Source organism: Dermacentor andersoni, chromosome 1 (assembly GCF_023375885.2).
Source record: "Dermacentor andersoni chromosome 1, qqDerAnde1_hic_scaffold, whole genome shotgun sequence".
NCBI lineage: Eukaryota > Metazoa > Arthropoda > Arachnida > Ixodida > Ixodidae > Dermacentor > Dermacentor andersoni.
In genome coordinates, this window is record NC_092814.1 from 208,461,204 (window position 1) to 208,486,594 (window position 25,391).

Here is a 25,391-nt window from a genome sequence, read left to right on the forward strand (position 1 = left end):
AGGAGCCGTCACTTGCATCGGCCCCTCACCTGGGACTTCAAAAGTACGTGCTGTTATGAGTTGAATTCGAATGGAGACGGCTATTCGATAATTTTTAATAGTGAATTCTGAAGTCGAATACAATCTGAATAGCAAATACTATTCGATTAGACTATATCGATTAGCACCCGTGCGTTAATTATCGCAGGAACTGATGCGCCTCTGTGCAACAGCCACGGCTGTCAAGCTGCACAATAATTCGGAATAAGAGCCGTCACTTGCATCAGCCCCTAACCTTCGGGACTTCAATAATGCTGCCATGAGTTGAATTCGAATGGAAACGGCTATTCGATAATTTTTAATAGGGAATTATGAAGTCGAATACAATCTGAATAGCAAATATATACTATTTGATTAGACTATATGTTTCTACTTCGTTTAGCCTGCTGGCACCGAAGGAGATCGCCAGACAAGCCATGGAGATTACATTGGTAAAGACTTCCCGGTCTGCCCGATTCAGTCTGAGAACATAGGCAATATCTTTTCCCTAGCACTGTTGTTCATATATTAGCGTCCAATAGTTGCATTGATTCCTTTTCTTGGAAAGTCTATTGGTTCACCCGGCCTGGTGCAGCTTTTAAAAGAAACACGCGTATTCCGGTCGGGAGGTTACACTTTTTCAATCAATGCATTTAGAATATTTGATATTTTTTCTCTTACATGTATGTTTTTGATATATATGTCTATGTTTATATGTCTATGTCGTCGTCTGCTAGCGCACTCGCTAGCAGACGACGCACTGACGCACTTGACAACGACAGCAAAATTGAAGAGGTCATGTTGTATAACCCATGCGTCAAATATGTATACGTAGCAAAAAGGTGTCAATATACATTTCCAGTTGAAATAAAGCGCCTTTATCGAAGCGAACGCGCGCAATCAGTCTCAGCGCCCGCAGTGAAATTACATTGAACATGCCGCGAAGCGCGTCTCCACCCGAATCCAGTTCGCTTGCAGCGCCGTCGCAAAATTTTTCCACACGTGGCGCCTCAGAGGGAGAGCGCCGTTCGTTCCACTCGACCATAGTAGGGTGGCTTGAAGGGGAGGTGTGAATACCGGCGGCGCTTTCCTTCGGGCGCGCGTGACCCCCTTGCGCACCGATGCCACCAGGGGGAATGTGGCGCTGCCGCTCGCGGCGGGGTACTCGTAGCCGCGCGTTCATTATACTATGGCCGCGCTGGCCTGCGCCTCCGTGCCTCCGCTGTCAGTTGGTCTCGTCGCCTCTTTTGGAGTGTTCCTCGCGACAATCTCTCATTCGAGGGCGAGATGCAGTCGGCAGCGAAAAAGAAGACGGAGCGTTGGCGCTTTGTGCCCGGATGTGATAGTGGGTGCAGGAAAACCTCAGAAAAAGTACCTCTTCTGTTTCCCTGCCTGCAAACAAACGTTTGCCAAACGGGATCGAGCGATCCCAAGGGCCAGGCCAGGCTCATTGAAGCTATGACATCGAGGTTCCCTGAAGAAGTCATGAGATTATTTTAACATAGTTTTTCTCTCAAAATGGTGCATGATTGTTGTCTTTGGCATTTCAGACGGGGCAGCAAGAAAGAGGCCACCCTTGAAACTCTTCCGTTTCTTGATGAATGGGAGGCTCAAGGGCTCGGCTTTCTTAGTAACAGTACTTCAGAGGGGCTGAGGATGACCATCCATTCAACAAAACACCTTCTAAAGTGCCTTGCAGAAAACGCTGACTTCACGTACATGATGACTTCGAAACTGAGCCATGACCGCCTAGAGCAATGTTTTGGCGTTAATTTGTGAGACAAGCGAGTGGGGCAAACAAACATCCTACCTCAGCTCAATTCATTCTAGTCATAAGGTATGTATACGTGCAAGCTTGGTAAATAGCACCTATGTTTTGCAGAAGTTCGGCATGCTTATGTAAGAAATGTCTCTTGTGCACATCCACGTGTCTAAGTTTCTACAGCCTAGCAAGGAGCCCCAAGGACGGCAATGTGTCGTCGGATGTCCTGGAGTTATTGTCATCTGTTAAAGAGGTGTTGGCTGAACAAGAAAGCCACAGTGAAGACAGCGTGAAGGTTGTGCCAACTGATGCCGTGCAAATGGCTTTGGACCACCAAAGTTATGTAGAGCACCGCAGCGACGCACGGCTAGTTTATTACATTGCAGGTTATGTGGTGAGAAGGCGTGTTTTGCCCACACATAGTGAAGACTGCAAAGCAGCATGTCTTAGTGATAAAGGCAATATCCCCAGAGAACTTCCATCAGAGGGATCCAAAGAGCGGGACCTTGGGGGCATTTTATATCGCTCAGAATCGTTCTATAAGCTGGTCAATGCCCTTGAAAAGAAACTCACTCGTTCATTCAGTGTAACACGCTCGCATGCCAAAGATGTGGCCGAAGTTTTGCAGTCAATTCGTGATGTGCCAAAAATTGGTCGCCTGGACCATTCTGCTATCCTCACAGCCTCAGTTATACGTTATTATTGCCATACAAGGATTCACTTTTTGCTTAAAGGTGTCAATCAGCAGGGCAGTGAGAAGAAACGGAAAACAGTGAAACCTTGTGTGTTGTAAAGTTATGACAATTTTTTTCCTCACTTGTAAATAAACGACTTTATGACCAGATCTGTTGCTTCGATCACTGTCTGCAATCATGGGAAATTGCTTATATGGGTGTCAAAATGACATGCTACAGGTCTGCAAGTGCAGACAGAAAATCTGCACTTGTAGACCTGTAGTGCAGGTCAGACAGAAACAAGTGCAGACAGAAAGTGGTTTGTAAATACGTCGAGACGAATTATCAGATAATGTTTCTTAATCTGCAGACATTACCTGATACGCACAGGGTGATTGACTACTGTACGTGACTACGTCATAAGGTGATTGCATAGGGTGATTGACAGCTACTATGCGTGCGTTACGCATAGGGTGATTGACTGCTGATCTCGAGGACGACGGTCGCATTTTCAGAGAGGCGAAATGCAAGGCGCCCGTGTGCCGTATGACGCCAGTGCGCGTTAAAGAACCCGAAGTGGTCGAAATTATTTTGAAGCCCCCCACTAGCCCTTAACACCCTTTGCCGCTTCACGAAATGTGCACAGACAAGACGCATTTGAATCTCGATACAGTGCGAACTGGGCCCGTCAAATTTGACAGGAATAATGATCTGGGCTGACATAACATCATTTTCACAATAAAGATTAATTCTTTGACGCTTGCAGAAAGCGCGCGATACTCGAAACAGGCTCACTTTCACTTCGCTGCAAGACATGCAGCCGACGCGAGGCTGGCGAGGCGCTCATTTCGGCTGCCTGCTTCCCGCGCCTCGGTCCACAGCGCCGCCCCGCGGCATCGGTGCGCTGTGGGGCCACGTTTTCGCCGCCGGTATTCACACCTCCCCTTCTAGCCACCCTAACCATAGTCCAGTACACTCTAGTACGTTGCTCTAGTTCAACAGTTCCACTAACTTCCGGTGTTCTTACTTCCTGTGGGAAGTGCCTCCTGCCTCCTCAACGTCGGCCTCCTTTATTAGTTGGTGGCATAGAGTTATGAGTTGGTGGGATCTTAGAAGTTGCCGGTTGTTTTGGTAGGCTCTTGTAGCTGGACGCTGACGCTGTCACGCCGTGCGGTTGTGTATTGCAGTTTTCACGATGTCATCACGAGGAGGGAAAAAACGATCCAAGGCAGTTTCGAAGTCCACAAAAGCAGGCGTGCTTTTTCCGGTTGGCCGAATAGGTCGCTATCTCCGGAAAAGCACCCACCACTTCAGGATCGGTGCCGGTGCTCCAGTTTACATGGCTGCTGTAATCGAGTACCTTACAGGTGAGCACATTGCGAACGCGTTCGAAGCGATGCTGTTGAGAGAGATTCCCCCACTATCCTCTTTGGTGAGTGCTCGACGGAGCTGCGAATGCTCATGTTTGGAGTTGTGAGCGTTCCCTTCGCTGTCTGCATGTAATACCGGTGTCACGCGGGACACATTCAATTGCGTAACAAAGTATATTTCTGTTGATTTCTGCACTGGTGAGCATGCGACCTAGCCGAGAATGCTCGAGTTTATACTTTCTTCAGGCGTTCATGCTTAATTGCCGCACACGATAATTGCTCACATTGCAACCAGAACGCCGGTATGTGGCATGGCGTCGGTATTTATAAACGAATGTCTGTTGAAATGTGTAAAATCTTGATAAAAGTCATTCCCTGGCGTGCACTCTTCGGACCAGCAGATGCTCACGTATAGCCTTTGTTTCGATGCGGTAGAAGTTCTGCTTGTAACTGGGTCCTTTGACCGCGTCGGTCGGCGTTTAGTGTAGCTTCGGATGCAAGCTCCAGCCAACGGACCGTGCTCCAGCTTTTGTTTCATGGCGATTTATTTACTCTCTTACCCACAGTGCCATTTAGGCATTGTAGGGTGTGTGTGTGTGTGTGTGTGTGTGTGTGTGTGTGTGTGTGTGTGTGTGTGCGTGCGCGTGTGTGTGTGTAGGCGGGGTGGGGGGGGGGGCTACAAGCAGCAAAATGAACCAATGCAGTGCATACTAAACACTGTACAGCAAAATGTAAAAAAAAGGAATATAAGTAATCCTACATAAAAATCGCAATGCACATTTCCAATGTAATATAAATATGGAAGTGCCCAAATGTAATCATGCGACAACACAATGACACTGTTCAAATATAAGTAGCATTCTCCACTCATTTGAACGGAAAACACCAGCCGCAGTTGCTAGAAAAAAATTTGAATAGCCACTCTGGGGCAAGCTTCACTATCAACTATACTAACTGTAGCAGGTAGTCAATTCCAATCAAAAATGATCTACGGTGGAGGGGGGGGGTAGTACTTTTAAGAGTTTCGTCCTGCTATTATATTCCCTCCATTGAGCTCATGATCAGTTTGTTTCTATATATAATGCGGCTGGTAAATGTACTTATTCTGCTGTATTCCATTAATTAAGGGAAAATCATACATCCACCCATTCGTAGCAATTGCTACAAAGGACACCCATACGGGTTCCTAGAAAGAAAAGCCTCGCAGTTGAAGAAAAATTCGTCCTGGTCCTACACTCGAACCCGGGACCACTGCCTTTCTGGGGCAACCGCTCTACCATCTGAGCTAACCAGGCGGCTAGCAGATAGCAGCGTGAAGTCAAATTAGTCAACAACTCGAAGCAAAGGCAAGCGTTTGACATAATAGTTCTGCGGAAACCCGCAAGGTGGAGAGTAGTAATTCATTGCTACGAATGAGTGAATGTCCGATTTTCCCTTAATTAACTACTACTCTCCACCTTGCGGATTTCTGCAGAACTATTCCGTCAGATCTGCTGTATTCCAGTTTGCGCATGAAATATGAAAAAGCTTTAAGCATAAAGTTTACATCCTTTTTCTAGAAGCTCCCATCCTAATGTTCATTTTGTAGCAGTACTACTAAGATTTCTTGTATAGTTGTCGACTGCATATTGCGCTGCTATATTTCGGACTCTCTCAATTTTGTCCTGGTCGTTGCCTATAGGTGGAGGTCATACAGTGCACCTGTATTCTAAAATTGGCCTGATGTAGCTTTTGTATGGACGGTCACAGGGTTGTTAAGGAAATAGCTTCATGTTTCAGTGTGAAAAACCTAACACTTAGCGTGCCCTCGCTGCAATGAAATTAATGTGCCAGTGCCAATTCATGGGTGTGAGAAACACCTCTAATTACTTTAGTTTAAAAACAGTTTGCAATGGAGAACCTGTTACGTCATACAGGGTGTCCCAGCTAACTTTAGCCAGAGTTTAAAAATATGTGAATGCCACGTAGCTGGACAGAACCAAGGTAATGTTGTTTGCCGTCGCTTGAAGATACTCAAATTATTTTTTCATACCACCTAATTAGATAATTAGTCCTAATTGATTAACCAGCTTCTCAAATATTATTTTTTTAATTATGGGGTTTTACGTGCCAAAACCACTGTCTGTATATGAGGCACGCCATAGTGGAGAACTCCGGAAATTTGGACCACCTGGGGTTCTTTAACATGCACCTAAATCTAAGTACACAGGTGTTTTCATAATTCGCCCCCATCGAAATGCGGTCGCCGTGGCCGGGTTCCGATCCCGCGACCTCGTGCTCAGTAGCCCAACACCATAGCCACTAAGCAGCCACAGCGGGTCTCAGATATTATAATTAGATGAAAAGTGTCAAAGAGAAATTGTAGAGCAACATGAAAAACTCCCGATACAGCTTTCTGTTGCTCAATACGTGCTACATGAAAGTTTTTCTGAGCGTGAAAGAAGCTCGCAAATGCTTGCAAAATTGCCGCGCAACTGGCCGCTCCAGGCACTTTGCGTGTATTTGCGGGCTTCTTTCACATTTGGAAAAACACTTTTATGTAGCGTTGTTTATTAAAAGGACAAATGGAACATTAGGAGCAAACAACTAGTTTCTTCGCATGCACAGGGCTCTTCACAGAGTGCAAATTGTAACTGTACAGCCCGTAAAGTGTGGCTACTTAATCGACTTAGCCTGCTCCACTACACAAGTTCTTACGTTTTACGTCTATACCATGCCTGCGAGGGTGCAAACTTACCGTACTTTTGCTCCAATTTTATGTTTACTTGAGCGCAGTTGACGTTTTGAAATATTAAAAAAGTATTCCAAAAATATTCACATTTATGAATAGTGACTATTCAATTCGAAGACTGAATTGAATAGGACACTATTCGATTCGTTATTCAAAAGTTTTGGATCCCTGAGCCCTGAGAGACACCGGACATTACATGAACGACATCAGATTCTGTAGTACTTATCACAACGTACTGTAACCGCAAGGAAAGATATTCCTGAATCCATGTGATCACTTGTTCTCATATATTAAACCAATATAGTTTGTGGATAGGCAATTTATGATCTATGTCAAGCACTTTTCTAAAAGCTACAAACACTAAATCAACACAGGAGCCCCCCTGTCCAGTATACCACAAACTTTATTAGCGAACTCTGTTAATTGGGTTATAAAGGAAAGTCCGTGCCTGAAACGGTGCTGTTTTAGATTAAGGAGGTTTTCGTTATTTGTTCGTTTCATAATGGTTCTACACAAGACATGCTCTATACTCTGTTTCATATCTAGCAGGCAACACTGCAGAAGCTATGCAAGTAGTGCTGCCATACACGTCTAACTCCACCCGTTTTGCAGTACAGTTCATTGGCGTAGCTAGGTGGGGGGTCGAAACTCCCTGCCCCTCGAAATTTTTGGATGAAACCCCCCCCCCCTTTCCCGCGGAACAAAAAATTTTCGTGAAGTGGGCTCTGAAAGGGTGACATGGATAAAAGAGAAACCTTGAATGTGAAAGCAGGGTGAGGGCTAATGGTGGTCCGAAGGGGGAGGAAGGGGTTGTCATGTCATCGTACCTAGAGCTTAAGTTTATCCAGTCTCCCGCAATCACGAATGTGTCTATAGTGGTAGCGTTTCCTTGCCTTCTCAAGTCACCTTTTCCCTATCCCCTTCCCATCCTTGTATGGGAACAGAAGTGAAGGTTGGCAAGGCTCTTATTGAATCGTTTCACGACTGCGTTGGTTCTACCCATTCTCTGCCTCCTTCCCCCCTGCCTCTCTACCATTCTATCTAGCTTCCCTCTGGACTTGGGTATAGTAGAAAGGTAAGCGCTGCAAATTTTGTGAGAGGTCACGGATAATTACAGCTGTCAAGAGGCTAATGTGGCGATCGATGCCCAGGGAGCTCCAGAGGGCATTGTGCAGATTCGACGCGGTGCAAAGGTCCAAACGAGTTTCTTGCGTCTTCTTTCCTCTCTGCCACGCTCCTTACCTGTATGTACACGCTCTGAACCAACTCTTGAAAAAATAAAAGCTTCGCTTTAAAGGGACACTAAAGGCAAATACTAAGTCGACATGGACTGTTCAAATACCATTACAGAAACCTCGCAAGGCTTGTTTCGTGCCAAGAAAAGACTTAGTTTCAGAGAAAATTGCATCTAAAGGGTCTGAATACATTTTTTGAAATTCAAATCTCCCTCCACCCAAACGAGGGAGTGGTGACGTTGCATACACCATCACCACCCTTTGCTGCCATCTGTGAGTAAAACTTCTCGTCGGACAGCGGTACCTAGCCAAGTCAGAGCGGTGGATTCGCCAATGCAGCTGCTTTTTGGTCAACTGGCGTAGACCGTTTGGGCATCTGGCGACATCACGTGGAATTAAATTCTCTGCCACTTGCAGTTTGTGCAAGTTTCGCAAGCCAGCAAAACCAGCGCAGCACTACGCGATAACAAAATTACTGAAACGCGAAAGCGTGGGTGGTGCAGATTCGAGCAAAAACAAAACCTTTTGACCGCCTGTGTCATTGCCAAGGGTAATTTCAATGAATTTCGTTTTCTAAAAATGAAATGGAACTGGACAAGTAGCATTTTATTTCTTCTTGTAATACAAGGATGTTTTTTGCAACGAGTGATTGAGTACTAGTGACAGAATTTAACTGAGGAGTGCTTTCGTCATCGGGCAAGTGCTTGAATGGCCCGGGGGAGTCTCTAATCATGTCCTGCATTTACCTCAATTTCTCGATCATTAAAGCTCTGTTCGCAATAATATTAATGCCCTAGAGATTCTAGAGCAATTATCTATCACTTTAGCTTAATATTTCCCTTTAGTGTCCCTTTAAAAGAAAGCTGATTTGCGCATGGCAAAATACATCAAGGAACGAGGTGCTGGCCAGGAAAGCTAAATAAACCACCGCAACAAGCAGGTGGGATTGCAGGTAGGAGAATGGCCTTGAAGTCCATGCAGAATCAGAACTATAGGAATGTTAGCGGTCGCCGCGCCGTTTAACAAACCGGTGAATGTTGGAAGAGTGTGACGGTGACTAAAGCAAAAGAATGTTAAGAAGGGGAGGGGAGTGATGGATCTGAGGAGGAAGGGATGCGCATAAAAGGTGTGAAGAATGAAGTTCGCTACAATACAATGATTGCAAGTTACTTCCAAACACATTGGCGTAGCCAGGGGGGTTTAGGGGGTCGAAACCCCCCGAAATTTTGTTACGAAACTCCCCTCTTCCCCATGGAATAGAAAGTTTCAGGAAGTGGGCTCTCAAAGAGCGACATCGATGAAAGGGAAAGTACAAAGGGGGAGGAAGGGGTTGTCATGTCACCATACCTAGAAATTAAGTTTATCCAGTTTCCCAGCAACCGCTGTTGTGTCTACAGCAGTAGCATTTCCTTGCCTTCTCGTGCACCTTTTCCCTATCCCCCCCCCCCATATGAGAACTGCTAGCGAAGAGTGGCAAGGCTGTTTATCACTCCTTTCGCGACTGTGTCGGTTCTACCGATTCTCTGCCTCCTCTCTACCATTCTATCTGGTTTCCCTCTGGACTTGGGTATAGTAGAAAGGTAAGCGCTGCAATTTCTGCAGTGGTTTTCAAGGGAGTCACGGATAATTACAGCTGCCGAGAGGTTAATGTGGTGATCGACGCCCAGGGAGCTCCAGAGGGCATTGTGCATATTCAATGCGGTGCAAAGGTCCAAACGAGTTTCTTGTGTCTTGTTTCCTCTCTACCACCCTCCTTCCATGTATATACACGCTCTGAACCACTCCCAACCTGGGCAAACTAAAAAAAAAAAAAAGCTTGGTCATACCAATCACCAGAAGGTCTGGCTGGAAAACAACGGTGATCTCCACTGTTACCTGGGCTGCAACAAGGCAGGTCTGCAAATAAGAAGAAAGGTGATAGTGTGCTGTCTTGTTTTTGTATGACCCTGTTCTTAGCACTGTTCGTTTTTCCATGTCTTGTACCAGCTAGCTCATCGACATGATATAAATGCATCAATTTGTAAACGGAATTTAAATTTTTTTCAATATAATTTTTAAAATATAGCATAAGGATGATAGCATATTCTGATGCGAAGTGGCTGCAAAACGTGCATCCGCGTTATTAAAGCATTCTTGTCTGAGGAGTTTGCCTTTGCATGGTGTACAACCTCCATATTATATATATATATATATTAGAGAGAAAGGGGAAGAAGTGGTAATTGTTGGCGGAAGCACCCCCCCCCCCCCCAAAAAAAAATTACTCTGGCTATGCCACTGGTGCGGTTGTATTTGATTTGCTATACTTTCTACTAAGTAACTACTTCACATGTCCCAAGTACACCTTGTGGATGTAAGCTCTTGTCAAATCACATATTATTTGTGCATCTTTCTGCTACGTGTATGTGATGCACTATGTTGTGGTCATGAGTGTAAGTTGTGTGCTGTGACTGCTGCTTACAGAAACGTGTCGCTGCACTCATACACTGGTAAACAGGTTTAGATTTGTGATGCTTTCCATGTCGCAAATATGTTAGAGTTCGTGACATAAAAAGTACAAAAGTTAATGTTACATGGAATTATGCGACTCGCAGCTACGTCTTGTCTTTCGTACGTATTGGGCTATTTCTTGGTTGCCATAGTGGACAGTGAGAGAAATCTCTCTAGTCTTCGTAGCATTGCCTGCTATGTATGAAACAGAGTATAATATTGCAGTGCAGTGAGAAATATGTTTGATACTGCAGTGCACTGAGAATTCTCGTGACTGGAGTTGCAGAGTCATTTACTATGTGGAATATCACGACGTGTTTCGTATTTTAAACTTGCTGCCGCAATCTGTAGCCGAACCAGGGCCAGTGCATGCTGAGCAAATTGACAGTTATAAAATAGAGCTGCGCACGTAATGACTCTGTTCACAGCTGAAAGTAGTACTAATAAAGGTAAACCGGCAACAGGCAGACACTTTGAAAACGACACTAAATGATTGTCTTGACTGCACATCAATTTTTTTTTCTTTCATGAGCAGCGGAAATATTGGAACTGGCTGGAAACGCGGCACGCGACAACAAGAAAAACCGCGTCACGCCGCGGCACATCCTACTGGCGATCGCCAACGACGATGAGCTGCACCAGGTAGGTCCTCAGAATTCTATGTGCAATCTTATGCACCATGAGTGCAGTTATATAGCAGGTTCAATAAGCAGTTATAGTTGCTGGTTGCATGATGGTTCTTGGTGGCTGCACATGATTGCACTAAATTAGAGATCTTCGTAAACATCAATAGTAAAATGTTCATTATTTAATAATTTTATTATGCACTAAGCAAAATTCACTTTAAATGTTTTGGTATGACTGAAAAAAAAGTATTGTGATCACTCAGCTTGCATACATATTGACTGCATGAAATTAACATGGGGACAAAAAAGGAAACAAAATAAATGGGATAAGTGCTCAATTATATCTTAGTTTATTATGCAGTTACAAAATTGGCATAGGTGAAAACATTGGGTGGGGGGAACTACATAGATACATGACCATTGAATAAAATATTTATTAACACAATCAAAAGTAATGTGACATTGAAAACAAATATGAGGAATTAGTACAAATATCACCTATGTACATGTGTGAAGCAGTCATTCAGATGCTGTTTTCTTTTGCGACAGTGCCCAAGATGTTGTGTACGCAGAGTTGCCCTCACTTGATACCTAGAGCCTCAGAAATGTCCTTCCTTTCACAGCTTTTCCACTTGCATAATACATGTATAGCAGAGACAACTGGAGTCGATAGGCACCATTGGCAAGTGATCTGACAAATGACCCCTTCATTGCTTTTGCCTAAGCTGCTGTATGGTGCTCCTGCTGTCATTAAAGCTTACTGGCCATCTTACAGACCTTTTTATTGGGTAAGGAGGAAAGGTCCGGCAACGAGCAGATGTTTTCTTCAGCGCCACCATATTGTGTACGCAATATGGTGGCATGTGAATACTCCGTGGTGCGTGCTATGTATACAATTAGTGGCAGTTGCTGGTGGACTGGCACGGTCTACTTAGTATGACATGACATTGGCTACGTTTTAACATATTCTGTGAGACATACTGAAGGGATTTAATTCAACTTTGTGGGAATTTCTGCACAGTGTCTTTACCCATTTTTCTGTTCAGTCTTCTTGCTTAGCTAATCCTCTATGATGGATCCACCCATGTTGCGAAAATCATGTCCTCCTAAGCAGTTGGTGCATTTCTTTAATGTGGTGTCCATTTGATATTACTGCTTTGCAGAGCAAAGAGGTGGTGCTAAGCACAAAGCTTATGCATCATGTGGTTTGACCAGTCACCATGATAGCTGTGTTGAGCCACACCATCGGCTTCAACAGGACGCCCAACACAGATTTAGCAAAGTTTAGAATGATACTCGAGGCTGATGCAGGTATGCTCGTGATTGGCTCTTAGATGTTTCTGGGTTGCATCGAGTTCGCTGTACATGAGCAGTCAGTTTCAGTTCTCGCATCAAGCGACGATATGGTGAGAAATTCTTTCCAATTCACGATGGCAATCCCCAGACACCGCTACTCTTTATCGAGTGGGAATTGTTGTAATGAAAATAGTTCATAACCACACTTTGCGGCTGTTGATACACATCACATTTCTGTGCAGCCAAAAGATTTTGCTTTCTGTTATTACTGCAGCCAAAGACTACACAGTGGTTCCACGACATCTCTGTATAAGCTGACATCACTAAACTATTTCACAGAACAAGCTAAAACATTTTCAAATACTTGCACCCCAAGCGACAGTGCAGAAATAGAGACCAAAGTTTCATTTCTTGAACATTGCGCAGAAGCCTCAACATGTGACATTGGGGATTTCAAAGCTATTTCATTTTTGGATGGCTATAGATCAGTGAAAGTTCTTGAACATTGCTAAATTCGATCTTTGGCTCCTTTAGAATGCAATGTAGTTCATCTCTACCAATAAAATATTAACTAGGCCCAAGCAGATGCCCTCAAAATCCATGACGTCACAGCAGGCTGGTGCAGGAATTTCAAAGGGGCATCACCGCCCGTCTTTCGTATTTGCATCTTTTCTGGCTTAGCAAACCTCCTCTCAGGGTGAGAGTAGCTTTTGTAGAGTTGTGAATAGTAGAAGGCACAAGTAATTTTTCCACAAGATGACTTCTCGATTAGAGGCATGCGGCAGGCACTCTTTCCATGCTTCTCTATGGGAACCCTTGTGGCTTTTGCAGCTGTTTTCTGTGCATTCTGTGTACTTACTAATTCATTGTGTGTAGCAGGAATTTTCTTTATGCATGGATTTTACTAAACTTTTAATATTGTGGCTCTAGGACTTAAAGGGGCCCTCAACCACTTTTTATCGAAGTAGAGAAAGGCATTTGAAGTGAAAATAGGCTATTTCAGAAATACTTTACCACAGGAAGTACTTCAGTGCTTTCAACAGAAGTGGAGTTATTGGCAATCAGACACGGCCTCCACGGTGCTTCCACTCCTTCAATGCCTTGCACTGCGAAGCCTACAGCAGAGTGGGGCGTACCCACAATGCTCCACCTTCTAAATGTCGCCGTGGTGCGCAGTGAAAGTTTGGTTTTGGGTGTTAATGATGACGCCACTTCAGATTTTGGTGCCTACGATGCGCCAAACGTAAGCCAAATGTGGTTGTCCTTAGCAAGTCGGAGTGCGCTAAGCCAATGGACTCGTGGCACCCCACGACGGCCACGGTATCTACGCTACATGCAACCGTAGTGCATATGCACAGCATTTGCTTTGTGCACGAAAAGGCTTGCGTGCGTGCTCGCCCTCATATGCAGCAGTCTGACCATGCTACATGGTGTGGACCGGCGTTGTCCTTTACCTGCTTGACTGACATATGGTAGCCACATCCAACTTGTGCATTTTTGAAGCGAGACTGTCAAGGCATCTACCTGGAGCGGCCACGAGTGAGCGCACGCTGGCAAGCGTGAGTATGGTCTGACCTTAAGTTTCGTGTGGATCGAGGCTAGTTGAGCATTCAAAACTAGTCGAAATTCGCGAGACCCAACGGCTACGACACCAATAAGCAAGGTGGTTAAAGTTTATTTCCCCCGCAGGGGCGTCTGCGTCAGCAGGCGTTTGGTGTGTGGCGACACCACGTACCCGAGCACACGAGGGTTGGACCCTCCCGCGTGTAGCCGTGCGCGGCTTAGCCGTGTCTGGGGAAAAGGGGATCCTGGGGGTTGAGTCGATGCTGGGTGTTTGGACCTTTAAGGCCCCCCGGCGGAGGCAACACACCTCTTCGGCCTCGGCTTCACACAGACGGCACCTCCAGGCTGACCCACCTGGAGGAAATCGGCAGTCGCCTTTTCCTGTCTCTCCCTCCTCGAATCTTCGTCTTTATCTCTGACTTTTTTACCTTTCCTGTCTCCTTCTCTCTTCTTTTTACTTCCTTTCTCCTGGCGGCAAGGGTTAACCCTGTGTGGCTATCCAACCTTGGGTACACCATATTCGGTTATAGTGATGGCGTACGACTGGCGTCGTGCAGACTTGTATGCAAGCTCTGCCGCGTCCCCTCGTTGACATCTTCGGTGCGCCCTCGTTTCTGAGGGCGATCAGCAAGGGAGGGGAAAGAAGTTTCCATGAAAAATGTATACATTCGGCAACAGCGCCGAATGTATACATTTTTCATGGAAACTTCTTTCCCCTCCCTTGCTGATCGCCCTCAGAAACGAGGGCGCACCGAAGATGTCTTCAAGTTTTTTGGACGCCAAACCCAGAACTTTCCCCGCTTCCACGTTATTCATTCCGAAAAGCCAAACAAAGCAGTGCGAAACATTTCACCATTCCTTGTTTCAAAGTCCCTGACTGATGTTTTTGGTCCAGGATACAAGGTGTCGAGGATGGCAAGCGGCGACCTCCTCTTGGAGCTCCGCGATGTAAAACAATATGAAAAACTACCGCAACTAGTGTCATTTGGAGAGACCGCCATAACAGTAACCCCGCACCGTACAATGAACACCACCCGCGGCGTTGTGTCAGACGATGACTTGCTGGAGCTCACTGAGGCTGAACTCTTGGAGGGCTTCAGCGAGCAAAATGTTATCAATGTCAAAAGAATAAAGATGAGGCGAGATGGTAAAGAGATCCAAACCAAGCACCTAATAATCACCTTTGGTTCAAGTGTCCTGCCCGAGTCAATCGAGGCCGTGTACATCAAGCTCCGTGTCAGGCCATACGTGCCCAATCCACTCCGATGTTTCAAATGCCAGCGCTTCGGTCACAGTTTGCAGAGCTGCCGAGGCCGCCAAACATGTGCGAAGTGCAGTGCCCACGAACACACCTCTGAAGCTTGTGAGAATGCTCTCCACTGTGTAAACTGTGATGGGGAGCACGCCGCGTACTCGCGGTCGTGCCCATCCTGGAAAAAAGAAAAGGAAATAGTAACAGTTAAAGTAAAAGAAAATATAAGTTTCAAAGAAGCACGCAGGCGGGTATCTTACCTGCCCAAGAAAACATTTGCCGATGTGGCGCGTCAGGGGGCAGCGTCACAACGGCCTCCGGCGGCTGTCCGACCCACAACCAGTGAGCCGGCAGTCATGCCATCTGCCCCCGCGGCGGTTGCAGCTAGCGCTGCTCCGTCAACCGAGGACAAGGGACCATCGACCCCGAAGGTGGGCGCAGCCGAGGCTGCCTCAACCTCCCAGGTCCCTTCCAGGGCTGGCAACGGCCGGCGCAGCCAAATTCCCCAGGGAGCCCCATCGACCTCCGGGCTGGTGGGCGCAGGGGTCTTGCCCTCCAAGGCGGGACCCTCGCTGGTAACTTCCCGCTCGCAAGAGCACGTGTCCGGCGCCTCACAAGAGGCAATGGACACTACACCCATCCTCAAGGCGCACCAAGCGCCTAAGGAGCGGCGAGGCTCCCTCGAACGCTCCAGAAAGGGCAAAACCCCGATTACAGGGCCTCGAAAGGGCTCGGTAGTCTAAGGCATAACTTCCGTTTCTGTACACACAGCACTAATTTACCTTAAATATGGATACACAAATTATCCAATGGAACATCAGAGTTCTCCTTAGAAACCTTGATGATTTGCAAGAACTCATCCACAAACACAATCCAAAAGTGCTGTGTTTACAGGAAACACACTTAAAACAACAACACACAAACTTTCTGCGACCGTATGTCACGTTTCGCAAAGATCGCAATGATGCTGTCGTATCATCGGGCGGTGTTGGCATTTTTATTCATAAAAGCATAGCGTGTCAACCTTTACAGCTACGAACGCCCCTTGAAGCAGTGGCGGTTCGAGCGGTTCTCCTAAACAAACTCATCACCATTAGCTCTCTGTACATACCCCCACACTACAAATTAACGAAACATGAATTCCAATCCTTTATAGATCAATTGCCAGAACCTTATGTTGTTCTTGGTGATTTCAATGCGCACAGCTCCCTGTGGGGCGACTCTCGTATAGATGCGCGAGGTCGTCTTGTTGAACAGTTCCTTTTTTCTTCTGGTGCGTGCCTTCTGAATAAGAAGAAACCCACTTATTACTGTCTTGCAAACAATACCTTTTCTTCAATAGATCTTAGCCTAGTTTCCCCGTCACTACTGTCCGACCTTGAATGGGAAGTTAACAACAATCCTTACGGGAGCGACCACTTCCCCATACTACTAAGAACATATAAAGAAAACGAATATCTACCACAGGCTCCTAGGTGGAAGATTGAGACTGCTGACTGGGAGCAATTCCGAACTCTTACAAGTATCTCGTGGGCTGATATGTCTTCTTTAGAAATCGATGCTGCTGTGGAGTACTTTACAGCATTCATTATAGATGCCGCATCTAAATGCATATCTGAAGTAAGTGGCTTAGCACGCAAGCGGCGCGTCCCGTGGTGGAACGATGAATGTAGGACCGCCCGTAAGAAACAAAACAAAGCGTGGGGGTTGCTACGCGCCTCTCCCACTGCGGAGAATCTTATTAACTTTAAGAAAGCAAAATCCGAAGGCAGGAGAACGCGCCGACAGGCCAGAAGAGAGAGTTGGCAGAAGGTTTTATCCGGTATCAACTCGTATACAGACGAGGCCAAAGTCTGGAACAGGGTTAATAGCATAAGAGGGCGACAAACGTACTCCCTCCCTTTGGTAAACACGCAAGGCGATACCCTTCAAGACCAGGCTGATGCTCTCGGTGAACACTTCGAGCATGTGTCTAGCTCCACTCACTATTCGGAGAACTTTGTTAAATATAAAGCTATAAAAGAACTCAAGCCTCTGAATCGGAAATGCATGCCAAACGACCCTTATAATCGTCCTTTCATCATTGCTGAACTTAAAGCTTCCTTATCAGCATGTCGGAGCTCTGCACCGGGTTCCTACAGAATCATGTATGATATGCTGAAACACCTGCACTCCGACACACAAACCACGCTACTCACACTTCTCAATACTATCTGGGCTGCTGGTTATCTCCCATCAAAATGGAAGGAGGCTATTGTGATTCCTGTTTTGAAGCATGGTAAAGACACTACATTGCTTACTAGTTACCGTCCTAAGCGCTTACGAGCTGCCTCTGTAAGCTTTTTGAAAAAATGATCAATCGCCGTCTCGTACATCTCCTAGAGTCCAGTAAAATGCTTGACCCATTTCAATGTGGCTTTCGGGAAGGGCGATCTACAACCGACCATCTTGTGCGCATCGAAGCGAGCATTCGCGATGCCTTCGTGCACAAGCAATCTTTCTTATCTGTATTTCTGGATATGGAAAAAGCTTACGACACAACCTGGCGGTACGGAATCCTGCGCGATCTTTCCGCGCTAGGTATCCGCGGCAATATGTTAAATATTATAGAGAGCTACCTAGAGAACCGTACATTTCGAGTGAAAATAGGTCCTGCACTGTCGCGTACATTCATACAGGAAACTGGGGTACCCCAGGGGGGCGTACTCAGCTGCACGCTCTTTGTCGTCAAAATGAACACGCTTCGTGCATCTTTACCACCAGCTATTTTCTACTCCGTCTACGTAGACGATATACAAATAGGTTTCAAATCCTGCAACCTCACAGTCTGCGAGAGACAGGTACAGCAGGCCCTCAACAAGGTATCCATGTGGGCAGACCAAAATGGATTTAAAATCAACCCCCACAAAAGTTCTTGTGTCTTCTTCACAAGAAAGAGAGGCCTGGTCCCAGATCCTTTTCTAGAAATGGGCGGACAACAAATTGCTTTTAACAAAGAACACAAATTTCTGGGTATTATACTTGACTCCAAGCTTAGTTTCATTCCACACATAAAATACATAAAAACAAAATGTCTAAAAACACTGAACTTACTTAAAATCCTATCCCACACAACATGGGGTAGTGACAGGAAGTGTTTACTGAATCTTTACAGGAGCCTAGTTCGATCAAGATTAGATTATGGCGCCGTAGTTTATCACTCTGCTGCCCCGAGCGCGCTAAAGATATTAGACCCTGTTCACCATCTGGGAATCCGCCTGGCCACTGGCGCATTTAGAACAAGCCCTGTTGAAAGTCTGTATGTCGAGTCAGATGAGTGGTCACTCCATTTTCAGAGAACATACATCAGCTTTACTTATTTTCTGAAAGTGCGTTCTAATAAGGAACATCCGTGTTTCACAACCGTTAACGACTTGACGTGTGAAACACTTTTTCGTAATAGACCCTCTATGAGATTACCTTTCTCACTGCGTGTAAGAGAACTTGGCGAAGAAATGGACGTTCCATTTCTCGAACATCGCCTAATGCCTTCAGTTAAGCTATTACCGCCCTGGCAGTGGCAGGTGATAGAATGTGACGTATCCTTTGTAAAGGTCACAAAGCACGCTCCTGAGCTTGAAATTGCCATGCATTTCCGTGAGCTTCAATTCAAGTACTCCTGCTCCGAGTTTTACACAGACTCATCAAAATCAAATGCTGGCGTATCCTACGCTGCTGTTGGCCCCTCTTTTACTGAATCTGACGTGTTGAACCCTATAACAAGTATCTTCACTGCAGAAGTCTATGCAGTACTGTGTGCAGTGAAACATATAAAGAAACTTAAACTCGACAAAGCCATCATATTCACTGACTCGTTAAGTCTTGTAAAAGCACTCATTTCTTTTCAAAAGCATACGAATCCTGTCTTCAATGAACTCTACTCACTTTTATGTAACATGTACCTATCACATAGGCATGTAGTAATATGCTGGGTTCCTGGCCATAGAGGAATCGAGGGAAATGTGCTTGCCGACGAGATCGCCAAATCAATAGCATCACAAGGCATTCGTTCTGCTGCTGTCCCTGCCACAGACATGAAGCCTTTCCTAAGAAACAAACTCCGAAGCCACTGGCAACGCTTGTGGGACGCAGAAACAAGTAATAAGCTTCACCTAATTAAGCCGAAGTTAGGTTCCTGGCACCCAACTACGAAAATACGAAGAACCGATGTCCTATTCACTAGACTGAGAATAGGACACACATTTGGCACTCACAACTTTCTCTTAACCGGTAACGAGCCTCCAGCCTGTGGTAGATGTGGCGACCGGTTGACCGTCCTCCATGTCTTCCTGGAGTGCCGGGAAGCCGAGAGAGACAGGAGAAAACATTTTCCTTTGGCATATAGTCATTGTATTCCCCTGCATCCGGCTATGTTCCTTGGTGCCGAACCACTTTTTAAGACCAACGCAGTCCTCGCATTTTTGAAAGATGTTGTACTCCATGTCACAAGCCCATTAATTTCGTAGCGCATCCTCTTTCGAGAGGATGCTGCTACGATAGTCCTCTTTGTAAAGCACATGCCTCTAGGCCCTTGGCTTTCAAGGGCTTTGGTGAGGCAGTAGTGCTCTAGACATTTTTAGCACGTCACAGACTTTATATATTGCATCATTCCTTTTTTATGCATTCTAATCTTCATAGTACACGCCAATAGTCATTCCCATAATTTTATTACTCGTACATTTTATGGAATTTGCATCAACTCTTTTAGGCCCCTTTACAGCCACGGCGCATTAAGACCATAAACCCATCAGGCACTGCAAACTCATTAATCATTAGCATGGCGCTCTTTGGCCACATCTGGCCCTTGCGCCATTAAACATCAAATATTCATTCAAAGTTTATTTCCTACGCGGGCTGCCGCGGCTTAGCATGAGCAGACAATGGTCTGCTTCTTCCAGAAGTACGTAATTATTATTGAATTTTGAAAACACATTTTCGCCTATTTCAACCTGTTTATTGAACTTCGTCAGTAAATACACATAGCGACAGTAGAAAGAAGCACACTGAACCAAACGCTCTTCATTGACGTCAGCTATTGGTCAATAGTAGCCGCGTATGGGAATCCACTTTGTTGCGAAATAAAGCGTCAGAAGAGACCGAGGAGCAGGCTTGTGTTGAAATGAGAGCATGTTAGAGAAAGGTGACTTTGCGCTCCGCTTGCAAGCTCCACGTGCTGCGCATTGACTGCGAAACTTGGCTGAGATATTCACAGCAGCGTATGCCATCCACGGAATAGGTTTTTTCACCAACCCTGAGGGTTGGTTCAGGGCCCTTTTAGAAAGAAACTTCATTTCAGTACCAAACTCCTCTTTCCCTATTCAAATACATGTAAAACGCAGAAATGCTTTTTTGAGAAAACTGCATGACCAACTTCAATGAAATTTGTTGAATTTATGAGACAAAATTTAATTATAGCAGCAATAGGAAGTGAAATTTTTATTTAGGATTTTGAATTTCTTTTCTGTTGATGAAAATCGGTAAGCATAATCCCTTAACTGCCATGACAAATTCAGAAAAATTTTCTTTAAAAGTACAGGAAAAATGGCAAAAGTCAATGTGTATTATTTTCTTGCCAAAATTACAAGGACCTAAACATATACACATTCGCAAGCATTGCCAAAAATTCACGAGGTAAATTATCATTGGCACCAGCGGACGCTCGTTGTGATAGTGAGTAATCTCGTCATTGGCAGTTAAGGGGTTAAAAAAATTAGAAGCATAAAATTTACAAAACCAAGAGACTAAAAACAGATATTGCAGTTCTGTAAACTGTATGTGTTAGAGAATCTCGCTACAAGTGGCACAAGGCAAGTTATGAGCAGCCCTCTAAAACCTGTCTCAATGAAATCACAGAGACACGGGGACGTGTCTCATGCCTCTGTGATGTCAGATGGTTTGCAAAGCGTTGGTTGTGACAGCAACGAGATTTTCGGCTTAGACTTTGAGTTCGTGCAATCTCATAGGCCGGGTTTTCGATCATAAAGTGTCACTACTCCACCGGCTGCTGTCGGCAGAACGTAACGATGGTACTTTATCTGGTCGATCTTGTCTCACTGCTGGCCAGACAGTGTCTTTGTCAAAAAAAGGTGAGCAGAAACCATCGACGGTATTTGTTAATGTAAGCTAATAGCCGAAACGAGAGGAGTGCAAGCGCAAGTGGGCAAACAAGCAAATGCACAAAAGAAAGAGCATTTTCCTCACAGAGTCCAACCACTGACCAACTGTGAAAACAACCAAAAGAGCCAAATAAAGCTATTCACTTTAAAACAGTATCTTATACTGTGGTAGAAAATGCACTGCTGCATGTGTGCGCTCAAGTCATTTCAAAGGGTGGTGAGCCCACACTGCAGGAAGGGACACATTAAATGATGCTTCCAAACAGTGCATTAATTAGAGTTCGAATGCAATATAATGGTTTATAATTGAATTGCAATAATCTGATTACGTCAGGGTCACGTAGTCAACGATGGCCGAGTATAGCACACCCTGACAGTGAAACATACAAATTAGGATCCACCTTGAGCGACCACTTAGCCCCAGTGTAGTGGAAACCGGAAGGGAAATAGTATACAGAAAGACAAGACACAATGGGAAGTTGCTGCTTTGCATCGAGACAGTGAAAGGACAAGCCGGCCTAGCGATGACCTTCACAAACTAAGCTTGCCAGTGGGGAACAGAGGGCCACTGCTGGCCAAAGAGGCTAATGTACGCATCTTTCCAGTGGCTTGATGGGGTCTCCTCAAGCTTCATGTTGTGCAGCATGCACAGAGTGCCTGCGAAGCAGGAACTGATTCTCACCAAAGGTGGGTCAGCGGGGCAGCCTGCTGAACCACCATAGGCAGAGTGATGGCCAAGCATTAGTGTTTTACAGTCCACGGCCACACCAATTAAATGAGAGGCAAGGGAGGTGAAAGTTCCGATAATTGCAGTGGCATCACTTAGTGGCAGTGTGAATGCCTGAACTTCTAAAAAGTCTAACACAAGTTCCATTCGCTGTTCTGTTTCTCTCATGCATTCATGCCTGTTGTGTACTCTTCTCAGAGTCCTCTGCTCGCTCCTTGTTGTCATCTACTGTGGTGGCTCATTGACTATCTCATTCTTCTGTTGAGCACCTGTTTGGCCTCTGCTTCTGCATTTTCTTCTCTTAATTTACGCACACATTAAAAAAATTTTAATTTAAAATGCAGTTCCTTCTTTGCAGCTTATTTGTGTGTATAAGTGCCCGTAACTTGCATCACAAATCAGTGGCAGTTAGCCTTTACCAAATATTAAACAAATAAATTACTGAGCCTAGCTCATCAAGAATCTATAAGGCCATTCTAGATTGTAAAACCTTCCTAGTGCAATTGTTCATGAATATATAGCTGACAGCAGCTTCTAAATTGTCCGTCTAGGGGTATAGGCATTGCTTGCTTACCATAAATCAAATTAAGAAGGGACATTTCAGTGTGCTTTAGCCTTTCAGAGTGGGTCAGCCAGCAAGTTGTGAATACAAATTCTAGTATAGTAGATATCTTATTGCACAGTTGTGGTGGAATTTGGCAAAGTGGGATGGCCTGTAGGGGCAGTAAGCTCGAGCCCTTGAGTGCAAACATGGTCCTACCTGTCACGATGGTCAAAAGTGGTTGTGGCATTCTGCCTCTTAGAACAAGGTTGTGGGTTTGAATCCCAGCCAAGGCAGCTGCATTCTAACATGTGTGGATTGCATAGACACTCGCATAACATTTTTTGAGTTTGTGTTACAGAATCCCAGGTCGTCAAAATTAATCTGAAGTTTTTACTATGTCATCTCTTGTAGCCCCTGTGTTGTTTTGGGATGTGAAACCTCATCAGTTAATAAACATATGCTACAAGCTGAGGTATTAAGCTAATTAGTTAGTTTTTGTTACGAAGTTAATCGAAATTTCGAATTTGTTATGCTAGATATGTCTTTCTCTCTGTGTAATTAAGCTGAAAGGAAAAACCATGCTATTTGCCATAGGTGCCCATTGGTATAAGATAATAATAATAGTAAATTAATAATTAAAAAAACATGAGGATCCCACACACTGTGGGAATTGATGTAAGCGAAGCTATCTGTGCTATTTGCGTTCATTGGCGGTATTTAGAGGGGATGTTGAAGACATATGACAGTTGTGATGTGATGTTAAATGTTACCTTGCCTACACCACTTGCATTTGTCCACGTAGTACACAGCAAGGCATGTCATTGATTCACTCACTCGTTTGCTGAAGAGAGCCCAAATGAGCAATGCTTTGTGATTTATTTTCTTTCTGCTGCCTCATGTTAGGTGAACTGCCACGTGCACAGAGGGGTGAGGTTAATCACCCATTTCCTGACTTAGTTGGTATGGGATCTGGTGATCTACCTCTCTCTACTCCTTCTCTAACATTATTCCTACGTTCTTCCTGGACTGTAGTTGCTGTTGTGCATAAGCAAGGAGGCAAGGGCAGGCAATGGCGAGTGGGTGGCAGCTCCTGCAATGCTTTCGTGGGGAGTTATGCCTAATTACGGTGCCCAGAGGGTATTGTTACATCCCCTAGGGAGCTTCAGAAGGCATTGTGGCACCTTAGTCCAAAGGTTACGGCTGCAGTTTCTGCTACGCTTTTGAGGGGGGTCAAAGGTCACAGGAGGGGGGGGGTCACAGGTCACCCAGGGAGGTCCAGAGGGCATTGTGCACATGCCACGCAATGGAAAGATCCAAACAAGTTTCTGGCCTCGACTTTCCTCTCTGCCACCCTCCTGCCATGTATATACACACTCTGACCCCCCCCCCCCCCCCCTGATGCAGTGTGCAAGGAAACAGCAGCAGCGCAAAAGTCAAAGGAAGAGGCAAAGAAAGCTTTGTAAAGAAAACAGGCCATAGATTACTTTTACTGCATGTTGGTGCATATTAGGGGGATAGTAACATGTGTCTTACTCAACCATTCACACATACTGTGTTGGGGGGCACAAGTTCCACTGTTGCCTTTTCTTCATCTTTGAATGTGCCCAGCTTCTGCGTGGGGTGACAATTGCCTCTGGTGGCGTGCTGCCGCGCATCCAGCCTGAACTGCTTGTTCGGAAGAAAGGCAACAAGTTTGTGATGCCCTCGCCCAAGCACCAGTCCTCGGCGCAAATGCGAGTGGACAACCTGCCCTCCAAATCACATCAGGCTGCCACCACTGCTCCGGCTGCTGCCAAGCCCGTGTCAGCGCCACCACCGCCAAAGAAAATTGCGGCCACTGCAGCAAGCAAAAAGCAACTGCCACCGCCCCCATCATCGCTTACCAAGGAGAAGGGCAAAGGGACCAAAGGAAAGGTGTGTTTGATGCATTGCTTGTAGCTAGGCTTCCTGTTTATGTTGAAGAAGACTTAGTTTATGTCGAAGAAGACAAAAAAGATTGGCAGTTTGTCCTGCCCCTTTTTTAAAAGTTGTCTTTCCCAAAGTGTGCTTTAGTTTATAAGCCACATGCATCTCTTTAAGTAGTGAATTGTTGTTAAGATGCCAAACATATTGGCATGTGTGCATTGTTATACATTTTGCTGCTGTTAACTTTCAGTGAGTAGTCACCATTAGCGTGCTGTCGCTCTTGTGCAAGACACACTTGCTGTAGTGATGATACTTTCATGAATATTGTCATCACTAGTAGTGAGGTGGGTTCATCACAATCAAATTGTAGAAACATTGTGAATACTGTACTATATTCTTGAATCAATGCAAGTGCCTCTGAACAGTGTTCTTATTCAGCATAAACCATTCAGTTCCGGTTTCACTTCAAAAAAAAAAATTTAACGGTTAAAACTGGTTTGCACCAGTTTATGTTTGTTTGCATAACCTGAGAATATATGTAATTACAGGCGAACAACAAAAAAGTTATTTTGTATAAAAGCTCAGTGGTGGTCCTTAGCTGCACAGAACGACAAGAAAAAGAAGGTATACATGCCGTTTCTCGAGCCACAAATACTAGTAACAAAAAAATATCACATTGGGGAAGTGCACTTCAGAAGCATTAACATACCATAGTATGTCATTTCTGTTACACTACACTTTTCTCAGTGAGGTTATTGGGGAAAGGGGCAGACATCTGGACTACACCGCATGTCCTTTCCGAGAAGAGATTTTCTGGTTACTTGGATGCAGTGAATGTCATAGGAAAAGGAGATAGGTAGGATGTTGTATGAAGAAGCTGCAGAGTAAGTGATCTTGTCAGCTAGATAGTAGTAGTGTTCCTGACTGTGTCCCTGAAGCTAGTGAACTGTAATGATGATTTGGGAAGACCTGTGAAGCCTATGTGTCTCTTCACAGATATGCATTGTTTTGGTAACTTGTTTTAGTTTCGAACAAGTTAATATGGA

At 45.1% G+C, this 25,391-nt stretch overlaps 1 protein-coding gene across 2 annotated transcripts in view; it reads left to right on the forward strand.

The window, feature by feature from the left end:
- The first annotated feature begins 3,453 nt into the window (after positions 1-3,453).
- LOC126546873 (core histone macro-H2A.1-like) overlaps positions 3,454-25,391 on the forward strand; it is a 60,893-nt gene continuing 38,955 nt past the window's right edge. Inside the window, exons 1-3 of one of the 2 annotated variants that reach the window (XM_055062999.2) lie at positions 3,454-3,821; positions 10,813-10,919; positions 24,100-24,354. In XM_055062999.2, the coding sequence (XP_054918974.1) occupies positions 3,650-3,821; positions 10,813-10,919; positions 24,100-24,354 (534 nt within the window). In that variant the 5' untranslated portion in view covers positions 3,454-3,649. Of the gene's footprint in view, positions 3,822-10,812; positions 10,920-24,048; positions 24,355-25,391 lie in introns of both variants that reach the window. The other variant, XM_050194589.3, reaches the window with a different exon arrangement.